This window comes from Cherax quadricarinatus, unplaced genomic scaffold, assembly GCF_038502225.1.
Source record: "Cherax quadricarinatus isolate ZL_2023a unplaced genomic scaffold, ASM3850222v1 Contig176, whole genome shotgun sequence".
In the NCBI taxonomy this organism is placed as follows: Eukaryota; Metazoa; Arthropoda; class Malacostraca; order Decapoda; family Parastacidae; genus Cherax; species Cherax quadricarinatus.
The window spans coordinates 52,259-68,124 of NW_027195202.1; the positions used below are offsets into that span (position 1 = coordinate 52,259).

General features: G+C 37.6%; 1 protein-coding gene across 1 annotated transcript in view; it reads right to left on the bottom strand.

Annotated features, from left to right (window-relative positions):
- The window catches only part of LOC128700957 (lanC-like protein 2), a 31,323-nt gene extending 19,537 nt beyond the window's left edge, over window positions 1-11,786 (bottom strand). Inside the window, 3 exon segments of the mRNA XM_070080153.1 lie at window positions 2,291-2,470; window positions 5,634-5,751; window positions 11,668-11,786. Coding sequence (XP_069936254.1) covers window positions 2,291-2,470; window positions 5,634-5,717 — 264 coding nt within the window. The 5' untranslated portion in view covers window positions 5,718-5,751; window positions 11,668-11,786.
- Between the last annotated feature and the right edge of the window lie 4,080 nt (window positions 11,787-15,866).

Genomic DNA, 15,866 nt, shown 5'->3' on the forward strand with positions numbered 1-15,866 from the left:
TGTGCAAAGTGGCACAGCTATTGCAAGCCGTGCTGGTGACTATTACACTGACGACGTTGTGACCCACTTTAGGAAAGTCATAAAGGAATGAGAGGTACAGGCCTCTATGGACAGATATGTTGTGCGACAGAGGTCCAGTGACTCTGAAGCTGGTCCTAGTGGCATTAAAAGAAGGGAAGTAACCCCAGAAAAGGACTTGATACCTCAAGTCCTAATGGAAGGGGATTCCCATTCTAAACATTAACAACTTCCACACTCTCCCCTCCTTCTATCCCATCAATTATCACCAGATCTTCAATAAAGGTAAGTGTCAGTTTGTGTGTATTAAAATTAATATTTCATGTGGTAAAAAATTTTTTTTTTTCCTACTCTGGGGTGTCTTGCACAGATTAATTTGATTTCCATTATTTCTTATGGGGAAAATTAATTCAGCTAACGATAATTTCATTTAACGATGAGCTTTCAGGAACAGATTAATATCGCTAGCTGAGGGTCCACTGTATGTATAAAAGAACAATACTCACGTGTCTCACTCACACAATCATTCACAATAACCTCCACTGCGTGTCCCATTCACACAATCATCCACAATAACCTCCACTGTGTGCCCCATTCACAAAATCATTTGCAATAAATACACCTACCATCCGACTTACGACCGAGTTCGGTTCCGAGAAACCGGTGTTACACCCTTTTGTTCATTTTGTTCATTTTCTTCTTATTATCACAATGGTATACTATTACATGTCATTTTTGCTATTTCACTTAATATTATATTCAGGAGTAATTCCATTAGTAGCTAAAATGGATTTACTCGACTTTATAATGTTATCTGGTTGTATTACTTAGCTTTGTATTTAGGTAGGTCATTTAATTAGTGTCAACTGCTGGTGACCTGGCCAAGCACCAGTAGGTGTTTTGAGCTGCTCGACCCCTGCTCCGACCGAGACAAAGTGGGCTGGTAAAGCCTCACAGAGTTCAGTTCTTACCTTCCTCACCTCTCGTGAGGGAAGCTCCCTGATTCCTGGATTTAAACTTCTGGTCCCACATGAGGTTCCCTAGTGACCCTCCAGTACCTCGGACGGTATCTGACAGAAACGTCTCGGATGAAGTGTGTGTTGCTGTTTTGGAGACGCTGGTGATTGTCCCTAGCTCTGCTAGGAGTGAATTTAAGCAGTATTGGTTCAAAGAGGACGGTGAAAAAGTCATGGGAGACAGACTCGCCTCAAAATTCCTCTAAGTGTAAAATATTCCTAATCTCACTTAGTATATTATGAAAGTGAATAAGAGTGAATTATTATTGAAGTGTTACGTCTTCTGTCTTATTTGGGTTGAGTTAAGTAAAGTGTTACTATGTGAAGAGGTGTTATGATACTAGAGCCGTTCAGTACTATAATCAAGATAATACTGTGTATTATCTTTTAAGTGAACTTAAGTGTAAATTTCATGAGTACTCTGTTTTATGGTGCGACCTTTTTAAAGTTAATATAAAAACCTTCTATCGTTTATTAAGAAACTTAATAAAAAACCGGAAAGAACCATTGTGATTGTTTACTACTGAACCCTTGAATGATTTCGTCTAGAACAGGATATTCAATCCTGTTTATTTGTTGCAAGAAAGGGCTAAACAGGCTTAAATAGTGGCCCTGTACGCAACACCGGTCATAAGTCTAAATGGCCGTAAGTCGAACTTTACTACTGAATATCAACAAAACATTTTTGTAATGACTTTATTTTATTGTTTTATTTTGGTATTTCATGTTTTACTTTACTTTTTATGTTGTTAGTACTGTATTTTATACTGTAAGGTTTAGGATAAACACTGTGTACAACACAAATACTTGTTTATTTCCCAGAAATTTGGCATAAAAAACACGGTCGTAAGTCGAGTGGTCGTAAGTCGAGTGGTCGTAAGTCAAGTGGTCGTAAGTCGAGTGGTCGTAAGTCGAGTGGTCGTAAGTCGAGTGGTCGTAAGTCGAGTGGTCGTAAGTCGAGTGGTCGTAAGTCGAGCAGGTCGTAAGTCAGACAGTAGGTGTACATTCCATGTCTTGTTTAACCCTTAAGCTGTCCAAACGTGGATCTACGTTCACACACATTGCGCCCCGAACATAGATCTACGTCCAATTTTATATTGTTTCTTATGTAAAAAAAAAATGTAGACCTACGTTTGGAGCATTACGCGGGCAAACATAGATTTATGTTTGGACAGTTTAAGGGTTAAATTTATTAAATTTATTTAAATAATAATAATTATTATTATTATTATTATTTACACGATTGTGCAGCTTACCTCCTGGTACGCATCATCTTCCATAACCTCCGCGAGGCGGAGGTACAATAGCACTTGCCCGCTGAGTCCCGTATAAACCGAGTAGTCGCCGGTCTCATCTCCCTTTGACACGCCGACGTCCAGAATGTGCAACAATGTCTTGACAGATGCTCTCACCTTGCTTGTGTACTCCTCAGACAGCTGCGGAAAAAACACATGCGAAAAACTCGAGGCCTGGTCACAGACCAGGCTGGGAGGGGCTTTGACCCCCAAAACCCTCTCCAGATATACTTCACGTATTTTCCTGCATATATGGCTCACTTTTTTTACCCCCCAAAAAAATGTCTTGTGCACACACACACAAACACACAAATGCACACACACAAACACACACACACACACACACACAAACACACACACACACACACACACACACACACACACACACACACACACACACACACACACACACACACACACACACACACACACTTACTTACACTTATATACACATGTATATATCTATATATATGTATATGCAAAACAGCCACTGTGAAAGAATAGAGAAATTCCAAGTGCTTTCGTGACTACTCACATTATCAAGGAACAATGAAAGTAGAGCATCAAAGGAAGGTATATAAGGGGTCTAGCCCTTTATATACCTTCCTCTGATGCTCTACTTTCATTGTTTCTTGATAATGTGAGTAGTCACGAAAGCTTGTACACGTATGCATAGTGTGACCTAAGTGTAAGTAGAAGTAGCAAGATGTACCTGAAATCTTGCATATTTATGAGACAGACAAAAGACACCAGCAATCCTACCATCATGTAAAACAATTACAGGCTTTCACTTCACACTCGCTTAGCAGGACGGTAGTATGACAGTGTCTTCCATTGCAGACACTGCAAGGCTCCAGGCGGACATCAACCAAATCTTTCAGTGGGCTGCAGAAAACAATATGAAGTTCAACGATGAGAAATTTCAATTACTCAGATATGGTAAACACGAGGAAATTAAATCTTCATCAGAGTACAAAACAAATTCTGGCCACAAAATAGAGCGAAACACCAACGTCAAAGACCTGGGAGTGATCATGTCGGAGGATCTCACCTTCAAGGACCATAACATTGTATCAATCGCATCTGCTAGAAAAATGACAGGATGGATAATGAGAACCTTCAAAACTAGGGAGGCCAAGCCCATGATGACACTCTTCAGGTCACTTGTTCTATCTAGGCTGGAATACTGCTGCACACTAACACCACCTTTCAAGGCAGGTGAAATTGCTGACCTAGAAAATGTACAGAGAACCTTCACGGCGCGCATAACGGAGATAAAACACCTCAATTACTGGGAGCGCTTGAGGTTCCTAAAACTGTATTCCCTGGAATGCAGGCGGGAGAGATACATGATTATATACACCTGGAAAATCCTAGAGGGACTAGTACCGAACTTGCACACGAAAATCACTCACTACGAAAGCAAAAGACTTGGCAGATGATGCAACATCCCCCCAATGAAAAGCAGGGGTGTCACTAGCACGTTAAGAGACCATACAATAAGTGTCAGGGGCCCGAGACTGTTCAACTGCCTCCCAGCATACATAAGGGGGATTACCAACAGACCCCTGGCAGTCTTCAAGCTGGCACTGGACAAGCACCTAAAGTCGGTTCCTGACCAGCCGGGCTGTGGCTCGTACGTTGGTTTGCGTGCAGCCAGCAGCAACAGCCTGGTTGATCAGGCTCTGATCCACCAGGAGGCCTGGTCACAGACCGGGCCACGGGGGCGTTGACCCCTGGAACTCTCTCCAGGTAAACTCCAGGTAAACCCCACTGGGTGGTTGCTGTCTACCAACTTACTACCTGTAATATATATATATATTCTCTGGTTCGGACATTTGGAGAGAATGGAGCGAAACAGAATAACTTCAAGAGTGTATCAGTCTGTAGTGGAAGGAAGGCGGGGTAGGGGTCGGCCTAGGAAAGGTTGGAGGGAGGGGGTAAAGGAGGTTTTGTGTGCGAGGGGCTTGGACTTCCAGCAGGCATGCGTGAGCGTGTTTGATAGGAGTGAATGGAGACAAATGGTTTTTAATACTTGACGTACTGTTGGAATGTGAGCAAAGTAACATTTATGAAGGGGTTCAGGGAAACCGGCAGGCCGGACTTGAGTCCTGGAGATGGGAAGTACAGTGCCTGCACTCTGAAGGAGGGGTGTTAATGTTGCAGTTTAAAAACTGTAGTGTAAAGCACCCTTCTGGCAAGACAGTGATGGAGTGAATGATGGTGAAAGTTTTTCTTTTTCGGGCCACCCTGCCTTGGTGGGAATCGGCCAGTGTGATAATAAAAAAAAAAAAAATATATTGGCAGTTTGGAGGGATATGTTGTGTATCTTTATACGTATATGCTTCTAAACTGTTGTATTCTGAGCACCTCTACAAAAGCAGTGATAATGTGTGAGTGTGGTGAAAGTGTTGAATGATGATGAAAGTATTTTCTTTTTGGGGATTTTCTTTCTTTTTTGGGTCACCCTGCCTCGGTGGGAGACGGCCGACTTGTTGAAAAAAAAATATATATATATATATATATATATACATATATATATAAATATATATATATATATATATATATATATATATATATATATATATATATATATATATATATGTATATATATAAATGTATGTATATTATAGGTAGTAGGTTGGTAGACAGCAACCGCCCAGGGAGGTACTACCGTCCTGCCAAGTGAGTGTAAAACGTAATCCTGTAATTGTTTTACATGATGGTAGGATTGTTGGTATCTTTTTTCTGTCTCTTAAACGTGCAAGATTTCAGGTACGTCTTGCCACTTCTACTTACACTTAGGTCACACTACACATACATGTACAAGCATATATACACACACCCCTGTGTGCTTTCTTCTATTTTCTTGCTAGTTCTTGTTCTTGTTTATTTCCTCTTATCTCCATGGGGAAGTGGAACAGAATTCTTCCTCCATAAGCCATGCGTGTTGTAAGAGGCGACTAAAATGCCGGGAGCAAGGGGCTAGTAACCCCTTCTCCTGTATAAATTACTAAATTTAAAAAGAGAAACTTTTGTTTTTCTTTTTAGGCCACCCTGCCTCGGTGGGATACGGCCGGTTTGTTGAAAGAAAGGAGATATATGTATATATATATATATATATATATATATATATATATATATATATATATATATATATATTGTACCTTTTGTCCAGTGTAACAAAGAAGAAATTAAGTACCTTTTGTCCAGTGTAATAAAGACCAAATTAGTGCACCTTATGTCCAGTGTAATAATAAAATTAATGTATCTTTTGTCCAGTGTAACAGAAAAAATAAAGTACCTTTTGTCCGGTGGAATCCAAAATATGGTCATCCTTTTCGACGTCCTTTGGATAGGGATTCTCAAAGTGTCGATCCTCGCTCATGGCTGTGCTCTCTCTCTCACGACAAGTGCTGAAACTATTGCAAAATTAATTCTGTATGCTGTCCGGACGATAAACCAGCGGTCGGATGATGCCAAAATATTGTCCACTACCAGTGCTGATGCTCGGTTTTAAGCCAATGTTGATACTTAGGCTCAATTTTAAATTAATGCTGTTACCGATACTAATTTTAAACCAATGGTGATACCGATATTTAAACCAATGGTGATACCGATACTTACTTTTAAACTAATGGTGATAGCAATATTTTTGCAGTGGGTGTTAGTGGACTGGTGTGGGTGGCATCCTGGGGGACAAGATATAAGGACCACAATGGAAATAAGACAGATAGTCCTCGATGACGAACTGACTTTCTTGGGTTATCCTGGCTGGATAACTCTCCCTACCCCAGGTTATCCTGGCTGGATAACTCTCCCTACCCCAGGTAATCCTGGCTGGATAACTCTCCCTACCCCAGGTTATCCTGGCTAGATAACTCTTCCTACCCCAGGTAATCCTGGCTGGATAACTCTCCCTACCCCAGGTTATCCTAGCTGGATAACTCTCCCTACCCCAAGTTATCCTGGTTGGATAACCCTCCCTACCTGAGGTTATCCTGGCTGGATAACCCTCCATACCCCAGGTAAAAATCTCAATAAATCTTATCTTACAGATCTAAAAATAACTAAGACTGTTACAAAGGCATGTACAAACAGTACAGTTTACCGAAAACTCGGTACAGCTAGAGTAGTTTACCGAGCCACAGATATACATAAGTACAATTACCATACATAGTGACATATACAGAACAACCACTGTGAAAAAACAGTGAAATTCTACGAACTTTTGTGATTTCTCACATTATCGAGGAACTGTAAAAATAAGTAAGGAAGCATGTAAGGATGAGATTACACATGTGTGTGTAAATTACCCACCTGGATAACTCAAAAAATGGTCAGACAGTGGTTTTTGTGGCATCTTTCTTCCCATAAAAGTTAAACCAGTTTTACAAATACAGTGGATCCCCGGTTTACGATATTATTTCATTCCAGAAGTATGTTCAGGTGCCAGTACTGAACGAATTTGTTCCCATAAGGAATATTGTGAATTAGATTAGTCCATTTCAGACCCCCAAACATACACGTACAAACGCACTTACATAAATACACTTACATAATTGGTCGCATTGGGAGGTGATCGTAAAGCGGGGGTCCACTGTACTGTAAATCCTCGATTTACAAACACACTGTTGACCTTCTGAATTGTGTATAATAATAATATTGTACACAATGATATAATAATGATATACACAGTACAGAAGATTCTTAACGTATTTGTAAATTAAGGACTTACAGTACGTACCACAACACAGGTCCTGATCCACCATGAGGCCTAGTTGTGGACCGGGCCACGGGGGCGTTGACCCCCAAACACCCACCATGTATACTCCAGACATGTAAACCACAGAATTAGCATTACTTGTGCAAACTCTTAAATTTTGTACATTTAACCCGTAAACAGTCCAGGCAGATCTACGTTCACATGTGTAATGCTCCAAAAGTAGATCTACGTTTTTTTTTTTTTTACATATTTTCAAATATAACAAAAAAAAGAGTAGATCAAAATTTTTTTACACATTTTCAAATGTAAAAAAAAAATAAGAAAATCTATTATTTTACATACTTTCAAATGTTGAAAAAACGTATATATACGTATGGAACGTTTACGGGTTAAAAACTTCTACGTAATAACCTATGTCTAGTTCATAAGTAGTGATTACCTGTATTAGTCTACCCGAAATAAATCTCATGTTAGCGACACTCTTTTGTTTCATATTCTGTATGTAAACTACATCATCTATACTGAAGAAATGAGTTTATTATTATTAGGTTACTTTATGCTTAGTTAAAGTTAGGTTTAGGTTAGGTTTAGGTTGGGTTTATGTTAGGTTTAGGTTAGGTTTAGGTTAGGTTGAGGTTTGGTTTAGGTTTAGGTTAGGTTAGGTTTAGGTTAGGTTAGGTTAGGTTAGGTTAAGTTTGGTAAAGTTTGGTTAAGTTTAGGTTAGGTTAGGTTAGGTTTAGGTTAGGTTAGGTTAGGTTTAGGTTTAGGTTAGGTTAGGTTAGGTTAAGTTTGGTTAGGTTAGGTTAAGTTTAGGTCAGGTTAAATTATGTTTAGGTAAGGCTTGGTTAGGTTAGATTAGGTTAAGTTAGGTTAGGTTAAATTAGGTTACTTTACATTAGTCAAGGTTAGACTATGCTCATTTTAAGTTAGGTCAGGTCACTTTACACTTCATTAAGGCTAAGTTGGATTATGACTCACGAAATCGTAATGACACGATTGCAAACAAACCAGTTTTGAGATTCTGACCGCGGGTTCAATCCCGGCCGGGGTATGGTAAGTTGGATTATAATTAGTTAAGGCTAAGTGAGGTTACAGCAAACACCAATTTAAGTCACATTAAGTAACAATTAACCGAGCTTAACCTATGTTAAGTTACACAACTTAACCGAGCACTGCCACCCACATTAACCCCAGACCAGACACAACACACCCCACTATCCTTCCCTGACCAGAATAAACACAGTAAGTCACCTCGTTTCTCCAAAAATAAACAATTTAAACAAGAAATTATCACTACCTGATATAAATAATTTACACGTATTTACAAGCGTAAAACACCGACCTGGAAATTTACAAGCGTAAAACACCGACCTGGAAATTTACAAGCGTAAAACACCGACCTGGAAATTTACAAGCGTAAAACACCGACCTGGAAATTTACAAGCGTAAAACACCGACCTGAAAATTTACAAGCGTAAAACACCGACCTGGAAATTTACAAGCGTAAAACACCGACCTGGAAATTTACAAGCGTAAAACACCGACCTGAAAATTTACAAGCGTAAAACACCGACCTGAAAATTTACAAGCGTAAAACACCGACCTGAAAATTTACAAGCGTAAAACACCAACCTGAAAATTTACAAGTGTAAAACACCGACCTGAAAATTTACAAGCGTAAAACACCAACCTGGAAATTTACAAGCGTAAAACACCGACCTGAAAATTTACAAGCGTAAAACACCGACCTGAAAATTTACAAGCGTAAAACACCGACCTGAAAATTTACAAGCGTAAAACACCGACCTGAAAATTTACAAGCGTAAAACACCGACCTGAAAATTTACAAGCGTAAAACACCGACCTGAAAATTTACAAGCGTAAAACACCGACCTGAAAATTTACAAGCGTAAAACACCGACCTGAAAATTTACAAGCGTAAAACACCGACCTGAAAATTTACAAGCGTAAAACACCGACCTGAAAATTTACAAGCGTAAAACACCGACCTGAAAATTTACAAGCGTAAAACACCAACCTGAAAATTTACAAGTGTAAAACACCGACCTGAAAATTTACAAGCGTAAAACACCGACCTGAAAATTTACAAGCGTAAAACACCGACCTGGAAATTTACAAGCGTAAAACACCGACCTGAAAATTTACAAGCGTAAAACACCAACCTGAAAATTTACAAGCGTACAACACCGACCTGAAAATTTACAAGCGTAAAACACCGACCTGAAAATTTACAAGCGTAAAACACCAACCTGAAAATTTACAAGCGTAAAACACCGACCTGAAAATTTACAAGCGTAAAACACCGACCTGAAAATTTACAAGCGTAAAACACCGACCTGAAAATTTACAAGCATAAAACACCGACCTGAAAATTTACAAGCGTAAAACACCGACCTGAAAATTTACAAGCGTAAAACACCGACCTGGAAATTTTGTACAACCCAATTTCCACGCATAAAGAAAATATTATCCCAATTACTGTAAATAAACCATTTTTTTATTAATTATTTTTTGGCATGTAATAGATAATATTGAGATTATTTAATAACAGAAATTATTTAATAACAGAATTATTTAATAACAATTATTTAATAAAAAATATTTAATAACAGAATTATTTAATAACAAATTATTTAATAACAAATTATTTAATAACAAATTATGTAATAACAGAATTATTTAATAACAATTATTTAATAACAGAATTATTTAATAACAAATTATTTAATAACAGAATTATTTAATAACAGAATTATTTAATAACAGAATTATTTAATAACAGAATTATTTAATAACAGAATTATTTAATAACAGAATTATTTAATAACAGAATTATTTAATAACAGAATTATTTAATAACAAATTATTTAATAACAAATTATTTAATAACAAATTATTTAATAACAGAATTATTTAATAACAAATTATTTAATAACAAATTATTTAATAACAGAATTATTTAATAACAGAATTATTTAATAACAAATTATTTAATAACAAATTATTTAATAACAGAATTATTTAATAACAAATTATTTAATAACAAATTATTTAATAACAGAATTATTTAATAACAAATTATTTAATAACAAATTATTTAATAACAGAATTATTTAATAACAGAATTATTTAATAACAGAATTATTTAATAACAGAATTATTTAATAACAAATTATTTAATAACAAATTATTTAATAACAAATTATTTAATAACAGAATTATTTAATAACAAATTATTTAATAACAAATTATTTAATAACAGAATTATTTAATAACAGAATTATTTAATAACAGAATTATTTAATAACAGAATTATTTAATAACAAATTATTTAATAAATTATTTAATAACAGAATTATTTAATAACAGAATTATTTAATAACAGAATTATTTAATAACAAATTATTTAATAACAGAATTATTTAATAACAAATTATTTAATAACAAATTATTTAATAACAGAATTATTTAATAACAGAATTATTTAATAACAGAATTATTTAATAACAGAATTATTTAATAACAGAAATTATTCAATAACAAATTATTTAATAACAAAAATTATTTAATAAGGGATTATTAATAACATAAAAGATTAATAACAATATAAGAGATTATTAATAACATAAGAAATTATTAACATAATAATTATTAAATAAATTATTAATGGAAAGATAGATAATTAACCTAATAATTCGCCCACTGGATTAATTATTCCTGATTATATTAACGAGTTAACAACCTTGACGTAGTCGAGTTAATTACCTCGTTAATTTGAAGCAGTAAACCCGTAAGGGGGCCCCACCACCAGCGGAACTTGAGGTTTTGATCCAAGGAAGAGGAAAGGACGGACCCGTCGCCTTAATTATACCTGCCAGGATGATCGTTAGGCCTAGAAATGCTCAATTAAATTATCTTTAGGCCTACAAGTGCTCAAATTATGGGCAAGAATTATTGTTAGGCCTACAAATACTTAAAATACCTATGATAGGCCTACAAAAACTTAAAATACCTATGATAGGCCTACAAAAACTTAAAATACCTATGATAGGCCTAAAAATACATAAAATACCTATGATAGGCCTAAAAATACTTAAAATACCTATGATAGGCCTACAAAAACTTAAAATACCTATGATAGACCTACAAAAACTTAAAATACCTATGATAGGCCTACAAATACTTAAAATACCTATGATAGGCCTAAAAATACTTAAAATACCTATGATAGGCCTACAAAAAATTAAAATACCTATGATAGGCCTACAAAAACTTAAAATACCTATGATAGGCCTACAAATACTTAAAATACCTATGATAGGCCTACAAATATTAAATTACCTGCTAGGACGACTGCTAGGCCTAGCATGGCCTACAGACGCTCAATAACCACTCAAAAAAAAAAATCCGTCTCATAAGGGCCCCGACTAAAACGACCCGTCGAGCGCTAAACCCTGGCGGGCCCCCTCTTCCCCCCCACCCAAAAAAAAAAATCCCACTTTTTCTTTTCCCCCTCCACCGCCACTATAGGCCTACGTGATCCTCCTGGGAGTCCTGAAGGCGGCAGTGTCAAAAAAGGCGGCCAACTTACGGCAATTTCTTTCAAAAAAAAATGAAGGGAGGAAGTTGTTTGTTTGTTTGTTGAAGGTTTATAGGGCGACGCTGGACGCCGCCGTCACACCTCACACTACCTTCTATATCTCTAAATTTCTAAGTTTCTAATGCACATCCGTTAGATTTAGAAGTTCCATGGGTAGAAATAATTACCTGGAAATAAATCTATGATGTCCAGGACTTTTATAATGGAAGAAAAGTTGTATAAATTGTATATTTTAAGTTGGAATGTTGTGTTCCAAGTGCTGATGTAATGACCAACACTTCTAAATCTCTAAATTTCTAAGTTTCTAATGTACATTGTGCCTATCCCTAAGCCCCAACAGCCTGATACATTTAGGTCGATCTCCTTAACTAGTTGTCTTTGTAAAACTTTTGAAAGAATGATGCTTAACAGACTGTACTACAGAATCAGACACCAACTTTCCCCCTACCTCTATGGGTTCATGAAAGGTAAGATAAGATAAGATAAGATTTCGTTCGGATTTTTAACCCCGGAGGGTTAGCCACCCAGGATAACCCAAGAAAGTCAGTGCGTCATCGAGGACTGTCTAACTTATTTCCATTGTGGTCCTTAATCTTGTCCCCCAGGATGCCACCCACACCAGTCCACTAACACCCAGGTACCTATTTGCTGCTAGGTGAACAGGACAACAGGTGTAAGGAAACGTGTCGAAATGTTTCCACCCGCCGGGAATCGAACCCGGGTCCTCCGTGTGTGAAGCGGGAGCTTTAGCCACCAGACAGAACTGTATTTCCACCTTTCTCACTGCACACACCTCTACTAGTTTTACCACTTTTCTTGATCTAAAATCTGCATTTGATATTGCGAACAGAACTGTTATACTACATGAACTAGCCAAAATGAATATTGGTGGTAGCTTACTCTGCTGGATAATAGGATACCTGTCAAATAGAGTATCCTCTGTCCTTTACCAAGGCTTCAGAAGTGATTCTAAAGAAATGTCTTTAGGTACACCGCAGGGAGGAGTTCTTAGTCCCATGCTATTTAATATTCTGATTAATGCTCTCCTAAATGCTCTACCTGCCTCACCTAAACATATAGCTATAAGCTATGCTGATGATATCATGATCCATACAACAGGGCATAAGAAGATGAATACCATTCTTAATGAAGTTCAAGCAATTTGTAATCGACTAGGCCTCATAATATCTTCCTCTAAAACTAAGATATTAACAAGCAAACGACATCCCCCACCCATCTATTTGCAGGGTGAGATCATTAGCTACGTTAAAACTTACAGATATCTTGGTGTAGATGTACCCTTTAACAAATCCACTATACCACAACTAAACAAGAAATGTAAAGCTAGGCTAAATGCTCTCAAAGCTGTTGCTGGCTACAACCCCAACTATGGTGCTAATGTTGCTGGCTACAATCCCAACTATGGTGCTAATGTTGCTGGCTACAATCCCAACTATGGTGCTAATGTTGCTGGCTACAACCCCAACTATGGTGCTAATGTTGCTGGCTACAATCCCAACTATGGTGCTAATGTTGCTGGCTACAACCCCAACTATGGTGCTAATGTTGCTGGCTACAATCCCAACTATGGTGCTAATGTTGCTGGCTACAATCCCAACTATGGTGCTAATGTTGCTGGCTACAATCCCAACTATGGTGCTAATGTTGCTGGCTACAACCCCAACTATGGTGCTAATGTTGCTGGCTACAATCCCAACTATGGTGCTAATGTTGCTGGCTACAATCCCAACTATGGTGCTAATGTTGCTGGCTACAATCCCAACTATGGTGCTAATGTTGCTGGCTACAATCCCAACTATGGTGCTAATGTTGCTGGCTACAACACCAACTATGGTGCTAATGTTGCTGGCTACAACACCAACTATGGTGCTAATGTTGCTGGCTACAATCCCAACTATGGTGCTAATGTTGCTGGCTACAACCCCAACTATGGTGCTAATGTTGCTGGCTACAATCCCAACTATGGTGCTAATGTTGCTGGCTACAACCCCAACTATGGTGCTAATGTTGCTGGCTACAATCCCAACTATGGTGCTAATGTTGCTGGCTACAGTCCCAACTATGGTGCTAATGTTGCTGGCTACAATCCCAACTATGGTGCTAATGTTGCTGGCTACAACACCAACTATGGTGCTAATGTTGCTGGCTACAACACCAACTATGGTGCTAATGTTGCTGGCTACAATCCCAACTATGGTGCTAATGTATAAAAGGCATTCAGCATGAAGTTATAAATAAAGACAATAGATCAGGTCAGCAAACAAAGGGGGACAGCAGAGGGCAGCAAGGGACTAGCTCCCTTAAGGTTTACTATACTAATAGCAGGAGTGTAAGAAATAAGATAGATGAGCTAAGATTAATTGCAAGTGCAGGAAACATAGATATTATTGCTATAACAGAGACCTGGCTCAATCTGAAAGATAAAGAGATGCCCTCTGAATGTCACATACAAGGCTATAAATTATTCCACACTGACAGGGTCAACAGGAAAGGTGGTGGAGTAGCGATGTATGTCAGAGACAATTTAAATTGTTGTGTTAGACAAGATATTAAATTAGAAGCGTCAGCCACTGAATCTGTTTGGTTACAGCTTCTCGAGGGCCGAGAAAAACTAATTTTGGGTGTGATTTACAGGGCCCCAAATCTTGATAGGGAGTGCAGTAAACTTCTATGGGACGAAATTCGTAAGGCATCTACATACGAAAATGTTGTGCTAATGGGAGATTTCAACTATAGACAGATTGACTGGAGCAATTTGACAGGAAATTTAGAGTCAGGTGACTTTCTTGATACGATCCAGGATTGTTTTTTAAAACAGTTTGTGACAGAGCCAACTAGGGGAAATAACCTCCTTGACTTGGTTCTTGCCAGTAGGGAAACACTAATTAATAATCTTGAGGTTAATGATGAGCTTGGGGAAAGTGATCACAAATCACTCAGTTTTAATATATCATGGAATTCCCCTAATAATGGCAATCAAGTCTCCGTCCCTGACTTTCGCTTGGCTGATTTCATAGGACTGAAAAATTACTTAGGTGGGCTGAACTGGAATGACCTGACTAAGGGTCAGGTAGGTGGTGATGGTTGCCGATATGATGCTTTCCAGGGCATAGTTCTAGCTGCTCAGTCAAATTATGTTCCAAATAGGGAAATCAGATCAAACAAAAATGATCCTAAATGGATGAACAATAGATTAAAATATCTGATTGGTCAAAAGAGAGGCATATATAGGCAAATCAAAAGAGGAGAGGGGCAATTGAGAAATCGATATATTCAGTTAAAGAGAGAAATAAAAAAGGGAATTAGAAAAGCAAAAAGAGATTATGAGGTTAAAGTTGCAAGAGAATCGAAGACTAACCCAAAAGGATTCTTTCAGGTATACAGAAGTAAGATCAGGGACAAGATAGGCCCACTCAAAAGTTCCTCGGGTCAGCTCACTGACAGTGATAAGGAAATGTGTAGAATTTTTAACACATACTTCCTCTCAGTTTTTACACAGGAGGATACCAGCGATATTCCAGTAATGATAAATTATGTAGAACAGGACGATAATAAACTGTGCACTATTAGGGTCACAAGTGACATGGTCCTTAGGCAAATAGATAAATTAAAACCTAACAAATCCCCAGGCCCTGATGAACTGTATGCAAGGGTTCTAAAGGAATGTAAAGAGGAGCTTAGCACACCTTTGGCTAATCTTTTCAACATATCACTACAAACTGGCATGGTGCCAGATAAGTGGAAAATGGCAAATGTGATACCTATTTTCAAAACAGGTGACAGGTCCTTAGCTTCGAACTATAGACCAATAAGCCTAACCTCCATAGTGGGAAAATTTATGGAATCAATAATTGCCGAGGCAGTTCGTAGCCACCTTGAAAAGCATAAATTAATCAACGAATCTCAGCATGGTTTTACAAAGGGGCGTTCCTGCCTTACGAATTTATTAACTTTTTTCACTAAGGTATTTGAGGAGGTAGATCATGGTAATGAATATGATATTGTGTATATGGACTTCAGTAAGGCTTTTGACAGGGTCCCACATCAGAGACTATTGAGGAAAATTAAAGCACATGGAATAGGAGGAGAAATTTTTTCCTGGATAGAGGCATGGTTGACAAATAGGCAGCAGAGAGTTTGCATAAATGGGGAGAAATCAGAGTGGGGAA